The 13051-nt window shown below is 42.1% G+C and overlaps 1 protein-coding gene and 1 long non-coding RNA gene across 5 annotated transcripts in view; both read right to left on the reverse strand.

The window, feature by feature from the left end:
* Positions 1–2093: 2093 nt before the first annotated feature.
* Positions 2094–13051, reverse strand: part of LOC141779734 (nuclear factor of activated T-cells, cytoplasmic 1-like) — a 151304-nt gene continuing 140346 nt past the window's right edge. For all 4 annotated transcript variants that reach the window (XM_074654729.1, XM_074654727.1, XM_074654730.1 and 1 more), the window contains one exon: positions 2094–3967. In XM_074654729.1, the coding sequence (XP_074510830.1) occupies positions 3912–3967 (56 nt within the window). In that variant the 3' untranslated portion in view covers positions 2094–3911. The remainder of the gene's footprint in view (positions 3968–13051) is intronic.
* The window catches only part of LOC141779735 (uncharacterized), a 100977-nt gene continuing 90019 nt past the window's right edge, over positions 2094–13051 (reverse strand). Inside the window, exon 2 of the long non-coding RNA XR_012596413.1 lies at positions 2094–3858. This is a non-coding gene — a long non-coding RNA (uncharacterized LOC141779735). The remainder of the gene's footprint in view (positions 3859–13051) is intronic.

The following is a 13051-nucleotide window of genomic DNA, read 5'->3' on the forward strand; positions in this document are numbered from 1 at the left end:
GTTTTTCCCATATCAAGCTACATGTTTCCTCCATTTCCAGTTATCTCCTGTTAATATAGCATAATATTTAGCCATTGACTGTATAGAAGAAGTGGATGTAGTCCCCGCGACGTCACGTGATGTTTGTGGAGTGCAATTTTGAAGCCTCGAGAGCGGCATTTTGCCCGTCTCCATCTTGGTTTTTGTCCGTCGCCATCTTGGTTATTTGCAACCAGAAGTAGCACGAGAGTGGAGCTAAGTACAACCAACCAACTTCCATGAACTGAGAACACGCTTTGAAAGGGTTAAAGTTGTAAGACGAAAACACGGACAACTCCCAGACCAGACAACGCCGTGGTAGCGACCTGTCAATCACAAGGTAGCCACGCCCTAAAGCATCCCCTGCTTTATGGTCTATTTGACTCTAAATGGGACCATCATTTACTAAATGAACATCATGCTGTATTGAAGAAGACTTGAAACTAGAGATTGAGACCATAAACTCATGTTTAAAATGTTTACTGAGGTAATAAATCAAGTGAGAAGTAGGCTCATTTTCTCATAGACTTCTATACAATCAGACTTCTTTTTGCAACCAGAGGAGTCGCCCCCTGCTGGCTGTTAGAAAGAATGACAGTTTAAGGCACTTCTCAGAGTTGCCCCACCGTATTTAACGTGCAGACATGAGCGTAGTATCGATCTTCTCATCTAACACTTGGCAAGATTACAAATAGAAGAAATGCAGCTCAGTGCTTTACAAAAATATTAAAATGTGCAAATGTTGGCCTACAAAACTCAAGCAGATAATCAAGCAATCATTGTTGAAGCATGCATGATTTATTTTTTTCACTTTTACAACTGAAATATTATGAACGAAATATAATACAATAATGCAAAATGCTTTAATTCGACAAAATATCGACATAATTGCATTGCTGCGTGCAGGTTCTGTATTCTGTTGATGAAGGTCTTTCAACAGATGCCAATAGATTTGGAATCTCCATTTGTTGTCATACACTATCATGGATATTCCACTGCTTTAGTTAGTCTCTCTGCTTGACTGCTGCTTCGGTGGAAACTATGGCCCGGAGTCATCTCTCCACTGTGTCAAAGGGTACGGCGTCGTCAGAGGAAGACTAAGGTAAGGAGGAGAGGGTGCCAGGAAAAAGGGGCGTGACTGCATCTGTAAATAGTGGGGCTATTTTGGTCTTGCCACGGCCGTACAGGGGAGCACCGCCTAGGCCTGCCTTCTGTCACTATGGGGATTGGGCGCTTCATAACTTTGCCGGATGGAAAAAGTCTGGAGGACTGGCAGGTGGTACAGCGTGGCACAGATCCCATGGCGAGGAGCTGTTTCACTCATAACTACCTACCACTAACAATACTTACCGGAAAACACACAGGCCTCTGCTTGTACTTGGCATATCAGCAGCGTGTTGCATTTTCATCCTGCTGAAGTACAGTGGTAGGTTTGTTTGGATTTCCCTTTGCAACCAACGTGGAAGCCCAAATACCAACTGCTGATTGATTTAAGTGCCCTCTTTGCTGGCAATCGCATAGGAAAAATGGTAAGATGTAAAACACCCAGTACTTACAACTACTTTGCAATGATTTGAATGGTAATAAAGTAAAACAAATAAATAAAATAAACAGTTGTTTGGTGCACAAAAATATACTGATACACTATATTTTTGTGCACCAAAAAAAAGAAAGCAAGGAAAAAACAATATCTTTCCTACTCTTGTCAATGTCCAACTGTCTCCATTTCAGATTTTATTAGGGATATAGGTACCAGTTGGAACAGTCAGAGGTTTACTAAGGTCAAGCCATATAACACAAGAAAATCACACAGCCAAGTTAAAGTAAAGGCCTTAAAACTAAAGCATAGCCATATGGGCCATACATGGAACAGTCAAAGAATGCTTTTAGAGGAAAAATACTAATCCATTAACAACTGATTCACTATTTGTTCTAACAAAATGCATTATCTAAGATAGATAGAACTAGTTAAGTTTCTGCAAATAATTTAACTCCAAACAGTAAAACATTTAAAAAAAATAATATAAAAAGACTCACAAAATCAGTAAAGTACCAAAATAATTGAGATCTTGAGGTTATGTATGGTCACCATTATGCCATTTATTAATTCATTGTTGAGAACACATTAAATGCACTTAAAACACATTTCATTTTTTCATAAATATTTCATATTAAAGAGAAATATGTTTCACCTTGTGCCTACACAGAAAAGCATTATAGAGTTGCAACGATCTTGTAGCCAAGAAAGAGAGTAAGGCACAAAATAGAAACCTTATTCATACAGTTTAGTCATGCTATTATACTATATGTCCAAAAATGTATTAGGAAGCTATATTGTTAAGCTACTGTCAGCTAAATGATCCCCGACGTTAGTACGATGTGCATGCTCCAAAAGACAGATAACATGGAAGAAAAGACTGTTTATGACACGACAGTGGAAATCAATCTACAATATTTGGTCTGGAAGCAAGGAAACCTGCTCTGTTTCGTTTCTACGGTAAAGTGCATAATGTTTTTTTTTTTTTTTTTTTGTGTACGGGGAACCGCTCTACGCTAAAGTCTCCGACAGAAAAAAGGAAACTTGGACAATAATTTCACCAAAGATAAAATCCTTTGGTTTACTCACATCAATTATTGCCAGCTGTAAGTTAACAGTCCTGCCAACTCCTCAGTGGAATCACCCAAATGACGAGTAAAACTGAGCCTGCCACATACTTAGATTTTCCCTGTGCCTATTTACATGCAAACCTGCAGTGCAAAGAAGTAGCAGACAACTATATATCCAGGAGTATTCTCATCTAAAATTCAGCAGGTAAGCATACCGTTGTTCAACTATCTCATAGCTGGGGGAGAAGAAACCTGCCTTTATAAGCCCCTGCAACCAGGAACTGTTGTCATAGGATATGTTCTATATATTTCTCTGATTGTCTGTGCATCATTATGTCATGGATTTGGGGAAGGACGGGCTGGAAGACCGGGGCAGGATGATAAAAAAAAACATAGGCACTAAGGTGAAAAGCATAACGCAGGAAGGGGAGTAGAAATGGTACAAATTATATGAGGAGAAGACAACATGGAACAAAAGGGAAAGCTAACTGCATGATATAAGCATAAGGCATACAGAAGTACATTTTCAAATACATGTTTTATACAAAAAGAATATCATACAATAACATTCAGTATAAATGAACAATGAGATAATAATAATGAGGAAGCAAGAAAAAAATACAATTCTAATCTATTCACATACTCCCTACATATTTTCCAGCCTTTTATTCTGTTTCCCTGTAAACAAAATCATTGAAATGATACAAAAACGCTCATATAAAAACTTCCACTACGGGTTACAATGAACCATTTTGCATGTGTGTCACTACTGCTGCTGTCAATATCACTGCTGTAAGGCACCAATTCGGTTGTTGCGGACTGACTGCACAAACAAATGGACCGACGTGATGAAGCATGACACTTATTGTCCCATTAGCTTGTCCGTGCATTAAACATACGGATCACACTCGAAAATGAAGATTGTCACGATGTCAACGATAGGTGATTCAGTCTCATTGAGCTGTTTGGTCCACTAGAGAACATCTGCTATGAATTAAGGCAAGTGTAGTCGTATACTTTGCCCCCTGATATCACTTCCCTTTTTTTTGTAAATATAACATTCATCTGTTTATTCAAATGGAGCTTGCCAGTGATTGTCAATGTGAATCTGCAGCGAGTCTTTTGAGTTCGGGAGGAGCTGATGGCGATGATGGTCCGGTGGGAGATCCTGGTCAAAGCTTTATTCTTCATCGTCTGGATCTCGAAGGTGTTTTTGTCCTCTTTTTGTTGATGCTGCTGCTGTGTGTGTGTGTGTGTGTGCGCTGCTGCAGAAGACTTCTGGACGTCTATGCATGAGTGTGCACGGAAATGCTGGAGAGGTCGTTCCTGATGATCTCGTTAACTGTGGAAAGAAAAGAGAAGTTGCGGATCATTATTAACTAGTCACACTGAATGGCAATTCATCAGATCATTAAACCACTATCACATTTAATTAATAGAGGTAGACGGTGGAGAGGCAAGGCATTGTGATAGGAAGGTTGGCAGTTTAAATCCCTGCCAAGAATGGATTTTCCAACCAGGCAAAGTGATGCCCCAGAACTCCAGGGTGCCAGAGAGGTCCTGGCTTTCTGTGTGTACGATGGCGTGTGCTGAACTAGCCACAGATTTTACACATTACCATCAGTTAGTACCACTGTTAGAACACTGAGACTGTGATGGTAGCTTTCTAAAGCTATCATAATTCTGAAAGGTTAGTCAGTTTTGGCTTAAAGCTACGGGGGCGGTAATGTTGAGAAAATAGCAAGAGAACGCTCGATTTAAAAAATTATCCAACCGAAAAACAACAAAAAAAGTTTTTGAAGAACACTTCCAACCTCAGATTTAAGACTTTATAACAGAAAGCCTGTGTTGGGGTGTGGAGTTTGAAAGAAGTAGGCGTTTGCCAGAAAGCGAGGGTCTAATGAAAGATGCTATCATGTTGCATTATGGGAAGTGTAGGATCCAGGGGTTTTTGGTCTGTGCGTAAAGGTCAGGAAATATTGGCCTACGTTGCTCAAATTTGACAAATCTTTCTTTCTAGAAGTAACATATTGAATCACTGGATTACCTTTAATTCAGTGATTATAATAATTAAATTTTTTTTAGGAATATGCACCACAAGAGTTAAATAAATGACAAGTATGTTGCATATTCTTAAATGAATGTCATCAATCAAATTACTAAATAGGAAATCTGGGGGAAGGTTGTATTGTAGTGTCGAAAAACTGCTCATATTGCACAGTGGGATTGGGAGGTGTGTGTGTGGGGGGGATTTACAGGGTCCCAGCAGCAAAATGTAGCCCTGGGCCCCTGTAGCAGTAAAATCCTGCCATGAACCCCGGCAGTGCTGGGAGAAGAAGTGTACATCTAATGCTTCTGTTTGTCACACGATAAATGTGAGTCATGTCTTATTTGAAGTATTGTGTTCAAATTTGCTTCAATCTAAATATGACATTTATTTTTCCAAACAGAGAATACTTGAAACTCTTTTGTGCTTGTCACATGAGGCATTGCTGCACTGAATACTTGGCATAGATGTGGTCGAGTTGAAAAATACTGGATATCAAGTAGCTGCAATCCAAACATATCCCTGTCGTTATCAGCCTTCTAAAACCTCTATCGGCCCCGTACACACATCTGTGTTTTGAAGTCATCGTCTTGTCTTTCCTGCACTAGTTCCTGTGCCCGCGCCTTTCCCACAGTCGGGCAGACACACATCAGTCCTCCCGCCCTTATCTGCTCTGTGTTCTTTGGCAAAACGGAGGGAAGTGACTGCGAAGATGGCGAGGACCCCCCGAGCCCTGTGTGGCTCAACGCAAACAACAAGCTCCTCAGTCGTAAAGCTCGCTGGTGATAAAGTGGGCTGATGTAGACACAGAGACAGAGACAGAGACAGAGACAGAGAGAGAGAGAGAGAGAGAGAGAGAGAGAAAGTCTGGTGAAACCAGCATCCGCAGTACGGAGCCGAGACAGGAAGTCCACCCACTCTGAGGCCTGCAGTTTGTTATCGCTAGATACTGGTTGGTGAACGGCAAAGCATCTGCACTGATCAAGACGAAAACATCACAGAGAGAAAACAAGACAGAGCTTTTAAATACCATTTCAATGCTGTGAATTGTTATCAGTATAATGTCATATTAAACAGCTACGGTGCTGATAAAAATGAAAATAATGTACTTTTTTCTTGTGCAACAATGGAGGCTGGAGACAGAAATAAATAAAAAAATAATGCGTCACCGATTGCAGTATTTTAAATAAGTAGGCCACACACCTATAACAGCATGCCCTGCTTTGTATACGCAGTCCAACGCCCACCTATCCACACACACACAAACACACACAACAGACTGGTTGGGACTCCCCTCCCTAAACAGGAGGAACTCCCATTGGAAAAACCCCACCTGTGCCAACACTGCTGGCTGTTTTCAACTCTATTCCACTCCGGGCTAAACAAGCATTTACACGCTGGGGTTTATTTTTAGCTCTGCCATCGCAGGACACACAGTGTCATAAACACAGGTAACAATCAGATGATCAAACTTTAATGTCGTTGCTCTTCTTTGTCTGCCGAGGTGAGGAAACAGCTCCAGGTAATTTTTGATGAAGAGGAAGGGAAAACCCAACAGCTCGGTGGCAAAAAGCCACAAATGTATCTTTTATTTTTTCTCAGAGGGAAAGCAGCGGCTTCCTCTCTTCTTTTCAGTCACAGTAAAAAAACAAAAGAATAGTGACGTCTCCTCCGCCCACATGTCAACTGCTGTGTTATTTGGCTGCGCGTCGTCAACTAATATTTTCCATTGGCATGCCCGCTGATGTTCCATTCTGAAGAAACGAGTGATAAAGAGAGAACAAAGGTAAAACTCTGGCCACTGTGTTTTCATCTATGTACTTGTTGTCAGCAATGTGAGAATCTCAGAAACAGGATGTGGCCAACAGTTACGCCACAAGGCAACACCAAGCTGCTATTTATAGCTGTTTAACGGGGTAGCTCGTGGCTCCATTTAGTTGCGACAACTTCTGGGAAATGATGATACCTGAACGACAGATAAACAGGTAATGACTGTGAAGAGAGAGAGACGTGTGCACATGCTGTTTCAAACCAGTCACATTGTTTTTGGCGACAGCTCTTCAAATGCATTTAGTTTAATTTAATAAAACTATTTGGTTTATTCAATCCATTTTATTTAATCTAAATGCTTTGATTAGGTTTTTACAAAGAAAATCCCCGATGCTGACAAAAACCACAGATCTGCCAGTTCATATTTTTCTGTTTTTCCTTTTAAGTCAAACTCCCACATGACGGCTCGTCTTTTTGAGTCTGTCTCACCTTCCATGAAGTGACTAGATAAACCACAAATATGCAGCATAAGAGAAGGCAGTAAGACATGCTGAGGAACATTTTGTCCAGAGTGGAATTTGGCTCCAAAAATTCAACCCCTTGCACAATATGGACAGGCATCTCCTCTGTAAACTAGGCCTTGTAAAGCTGGTTGCAGCGTTAAAAAACATGCCAGATGATTAGTTTTCCATTTTCCTGCTCTCTATATGCTATTGTAAAAGAAAGAATGCTAGGTTATGTTACACAATAACATGTTTGTTGTCAGATACGTACATAAATGAACTCTCTGTGGCCTGGCATCCCTCTTAGCAGCATTGGAAACTTATTTTCTTTTTCTTTTTTTCCAGTTGCCCAGGTTAATAATGGAAAGCCGTAACTGGGAGGACACCCTCTCATGAATAAACAAAAACAGGCGGAAAATTGAACTCCAAATATTCCCCCGCTGTAAAAAGACTGCTAGTCCTGGTTAAACAGAGTGACATCCTTTATTAGCAGCAGTGCCAGCGCAATCAGTGAACCGCAGCCCGGACCTGTCAGGACCTATAGTCGGGGCCGGGCGGCGGCTAGGAGATCTATTTCAGGCAGGTGTGAGAGTGACACAAAAATATGACTTTGCTTTACTCCGATGCCAGCCGTGTTGAACAGTTCAATGGACAATTCAGCTCCTTTGTGAAGGCTCACCAGTGTTTCTTGGCAGCGACTTGCAGCTAAACATCCCCTCCCCCCCCCGTCTCCGTCGGGTGTGACTGCTGGCTGAATGAATGTTGACATCGCTAAAATAATCTGTCTGTATCAACTGTGATGGGGACAGATTTTCTAGAAGGGGTGGTGGTGCTGTACCTCCATGCCCGTGTAGTGCAAACATCAACAATACAGGACAGGTCAACTTTTATAAACTGCATCATTTCACGCAGAGTGTGTGACAGGTTGTCTAAGACCAACCAGAGCAGAATAAGCGGGCTCTCAAACCAAAAATAGCACAGCTTTAAAATAGCACGAGGGGCTGCGTAGGTGTGGGCATGTTAATACAGGTACTGGTGACAACATACTATCCAAGCAAAGAAGTCCAACCAGAGTTATATTTCCATGATTTTGAAGATGACACAACACTGCACAGCAGTTAATAATACTATGAACCAGGATTTCACAACCGTGGAAATTCACCACGGTGACATTTTAGCCTCCGTTTTGACGATCCCGAGGTAAACATCAGAACAGCAGTTGCAGTAAAAGTTGAGCCAGGCTTAACTTTTATGCCAGAGACCTTTTTGTCAGGACCGTGCAAACACAGTGGTCTCATTGTAATAAATAAGGATGAATTTTTTTACATGGAAAGTATTGTATTTTAACACCCCGGTATGCAAGAACATTTAAGAGAAATCTATTATTTCTGATGCTTTAAAACCCAGAAATCCTTTAATCAAGCTTGCCCCATTTTCATGGTTATTTTTCTGTCACGGTGGTTTTCTTGCTCTGAGAGAGGAAGATGTGGCGCTCAAAAGTTTTTCCAACCACAAAAAAAATCCGTCAATAAGCACAAAACCACACCAATATGAATCACTACAGAAATGGTAAATATGGGCAGCGATTCTGAAACCAATCCAAACGAACACGTTGTGATGTACATGATGTACAAGTAAAAATACATTGTGCACATGTAAACTGGAAAAGGTATTCTCTGACTGATATAAGAAACAAGAAGTTATGATGCTGCAAATCCTATTTATCCAGTAATCCAAGCGTGGGCGCTGTGACTTCATTTGGCTACTCTGAGAGTTCGGTGTGAACCTGACCTGCACTGGGGATTTAGTTAGCATTGTTAGAGGAGAGCGCTGTGCATTGGGGTTCGATAACAGCCGGGCTTCCTCAGAGAACAGAGCATGCCCTATGGTCTGGCGAGAAGCAGAGCCTCGAGGCCTGAGAGCCGCTCGGAGGTTGCTGCCGCCGTAACGCGATCTCCTTTCGGTCAAATCAGGTTCTGACTGGCAACGACCTGGCAGAGAGTGACTTCACCTTCCCCTGGCTTCCCTCAGCTGACTATCCAAAACACAACCTCTGAACTCCAGGTTGTAACGGAGGCTTCCTGCCAGGGATCTTCTGTTCTCACTCGGAGTCTCTCGATACCAAAGTAGCGGAGGGGGGTCACCTTCCTGAACGTCTCTCACTTTCACTGCGTGAATAAACGGCAGCTGTGTTGGGGTCAAGGACCTTCACGCTGTAGCTGAGGGGGACGTTTCCTACGCTTACTCCTGTAGCTGCACATCAGGTTTGTGAGAAAGAGGAGGCAGCTTCCTCCTATTGTGGCACTCAGCAGCGTTTGAGGAAGTAAGTCTGAGTCATAGAAGCTCTGATATATAAACACAGATAAAACACTGGCATCAAATCTGTGCAGGCAAGACAGACTCAAAGTTAAGCGTCATCTGATTCTGAACTGCTTTCATGTGATTTGGTGGGGAAACCAAACTAAAACTCAAACTTGCTGCAGAGAGACAATTGAATTTCCTGGTACATATTACTTTTGTTTCCCCACTATATCAAATCTTCTCTCGGCCTCAGCAGAAACACTTAATGGACAATCTGCTGCCTCCCACGCACGGCTCAAACGGCTGGACGGAGAGAGGCTCAGACAACGTCACTTATCTTGTGCTGATGACCGGCAGCGTCGAAAAATAGGGAGGGGGTCAAAGGTCAGAACACACACATAAATGACACAGACGGAGAGAGGAATAAAGATGGAGAGACTGAGAAGAGAATGAGCGAAATGGAGGGAGACACAATCATTATTCCCACAGATAAACACAAATGGAAAGAGACAAAGTGTTCCACTAATGCTTCATCATGATAAAGTGCTTCATAAATTCATCCGAGCCTCGCAGGTAGACAGCTTCTAATCCATCGCGGGGATCCCTTCGGGCCTAATGATGTGATGATATGTACAGACAGCATATTTCATCCCCACAGCTAGGCTGATGTGTGAAGCCCTGGGCTTTCCCATGTGGAACCACTCAGTCTCCACAGCTGACAGAGGAGATGGGGAGAAGAAGAAGAAGGAAAAAAGAGTGAAAGAGAGATAGGGGCTGCAGTCTGTTTTAAAACAAAGCCGAGTTCACCCTGAGAGCTGAGGTTTTACAACTGCCCCGCAGCAGCTGTGCGGTGCTGTGAAAACACCGCTGCAGCCGATCATCTCCTCACACTGCTGAGGTGAACGATGACGCCATGAAATGTTATGATTTAGACGTAGAGTCAAGGCTGTAATTTCCACTGGGGAAATCCTACTTTTGTCCCCCCTCACTTTTTATAGTTTCAGGTTGATTTTCTCACTAAAGTCTCTCTGAATAATGTTCTTACTGCCCAGCTGCTGCAGTCCAGATGAGAGAAGATCTGAGTTTATAAAAATGTTGACACACTTTGGCTTCTATAATTACCTCGAAGCAACAAGGTTAATGAGAAATGGAGCTACGTGATTGTTGGAGGTTGTTTGAGGCAACGTATCCTCATAAAACAGATTGTATGATATTTTACAAAAAGTTATTCTTCATATTTCGTGTGTTTTCCTACGAATGTCCAGCAACACATGTCAATTTCCACTAGATACATGCATACAGTCTTTTCAAAATAAACTTCTGTCTCCACAGGAAACAATTTGGCAAGGTTTAGGCAACAAAACTACTTAGTTAGGTTTAGATAAAGATCGTGGTTTGGGTTAAAACAACTCCGGAAGTGGCGTAAGTTAAGTACTGAAATTACGTGACAAATCAACGTTGACTTCTGGTTTCACACTGGGTACGAACATCAGTCTCCTGGGCCAAAGTCCGGTGTTTTTGTCCCACCCGTCCACCCCCACCTCCTCCTTACACGGCGTTTGTTGCTATTTATACTTCCTGGTTCACCATTACGTGAATTACATATACATTTATTTTGTGGATATTACACAAATCATAGTGCATTAACTTTTCGTAGGTACAGCTAAGAACGGTGGATGAGAACAGTCTGTTTTGGGTTGTGTGCAGCCTGAAATGAATACCTGCAGATGCCCTTGCACAGAGTCATTGAAAGTAAGAATGCAAGAAATAGTTGATGATAAATCAGAGGGAAGAAGAAGAAGAAGAAGAAGAAGAAGAAGAAGAAGAAGAAGAAGAAGAAGAAGAAGAAGAAGAAGAAGAAGAAGAAGAAGAAGAAGACGAAGAAGAATAAGAAGAATAAGAAGAATAAGAAGAAGAAGAAGAAGAAGAAGAAGAAGAAGAAGACTGTGTGGTGGGACAAAAGAGACACAGAGGGACGAGACTGATTAAAGGAAAAACAAACAAACAGGAAATACTGTGTTGAATTGTGTCTTTGTATTTCAACTTGCTTCAACAGCACCGAGGGGGCCAGAGCAGGCATGCCAAAAGAGGAGTGATACGATCCCTCTTTTGGAGAGCTGAAGAGAAAAAGAAGAAATAAAGTACGGAGTGTAAACAGTAAGTGCTCTGATGTCACTGAAGAGATTTCCAATCAATATGTCTGCTGCTGTTTTTAGACAAGGGCTCCTGGCTCAGTTGGATGAGAGAGCTGGAGCAGCCTTGAGAAGTACCGATGACACACTCTGTCTCTCTCTGTGTGTGTGCCTCATGTGGAGAGTCAAAGTGGAGCTCTAACCTCCACCTGAGAGTCTCTGATGTGCCTCGCTATTCAGAGGACATGCGTAATATCATAGTCGTCAGCAGATAGCGGACATGTTGCCAAAGCAAATAACCCGACCCAGGAGGATTTAGGTGTCTGCCTGTAGTCCAGATTAAAATCACTCAAAAGCCGCTAAATTAACTAGAAATGCTGTGATCCAAGCTGGAGAACAATAAAACAGCAGCGTCCCAAATTAGAAATCTAAAGACAACAACTTTTACTGAAAGCCCCGCCAATGATGTGCTTATTTTGGCCACCGCGGTGCACAAGCGTCGTCTTTGATCTAGCCTGGTGTGCTGCGCCTTTCCCTATCTCACCTCACTCTGTCTCTCTTTGTGAGGCTGCCACTTCGCTCTCCTCCTCCTCCTCCTCCTCCTCCTCCTCTCATTTCCTCCCAGGCCCAGGAGGCCGCGGGTGTGCTCACTCGAGGCCGGTCTCCGGGGAGGATGAGGGGGAGGTGTTTACATGGTTGGAGCTGCTCTCCAGTGCCCTCATCACTGACTTCTCTGTAATCATTGTGCGGTCGGTTCAGACTGTATTGCAAACAATAACAAAATGAAAAAATATATATGTTGTAACAATCCAGAAACTAATTTTGTATGAGAGACTGATATGTTTTTCTTTTCTTATCCTTTTAATAATCTTGTGACCCTTATATACTGTATAAGAGTATATGAGCCTTTGGGGTCCAGACCCCCAGGTTGGGAACCACTCATACTGCCATAAATGCAGTTGCACATAGAGTAGTGCAAGGATGACATATTTTTGTGGGCCAACCAGGAAGTTAGCATCGCCCTGGTTCCCTCGACAAAAAGCCAATGGGATTTTTCCGTTGAGTTTTGGATTAATGCAGAAAATAAACTCTGTGGCAAACAAACGTTTATGACAGTTAAGCGGTTTGTTCAGCAAGATAATCTCCACAAATTAGCACTTTTTTGATTTTTGAAGTGTAAGTGCAATTGCCAGGAACAAAAAGCTAACGTTAGGCTGTAAACAAACTACACCAAGGCCACATGAACGCAAGTATAAACACAACGAGGCTGTAAAGGAGGACGAGTCGGCGTGATGACGTTTAGTAGTCTCATTTAACCACTTGTTGTAAAAATTCACTAAATTCACGAGTGGGATATTTACAGACATATTTTAAATCGTAGAACAAAACGTTAAAATCTCTCAAGCTTGTGTTAAACCACAGACCTTTCAGGCATCTAATTAAAAACCCCATTCAAAAAACTCATGACTTCACGATGAGGGAAGCGGTAGTGCTAAAATGCTAACTCATTTCCAGGTTTTAGGACTCATTCCTGTAGCACTCTCTTAACATACTGTATAGCGTGTACCTTTTCAGCAGAAAAGGAAAAGGATGCCACTGGGGATATCCTCGACCAAAGAAATTCTTAGTGGACTAACACTCGATACGATTTTGTCGTCTTATTGATTAGTTGA

Source organism: Sebastes fasciatus, chromosome 12, assembly GCF_043250625.1.
Source record: "Sebastes fasciatus isolate fSebFas1 chromosome 12, fSebFas1.pri, whole genome shotgun sequence".
NCBI classification, from domain to species: Eukaryota; Metazoa; Chordata; class Actinopteri; order Perciformes; family Sebastidae; genus Sebastes; species Sebastes fasciatus.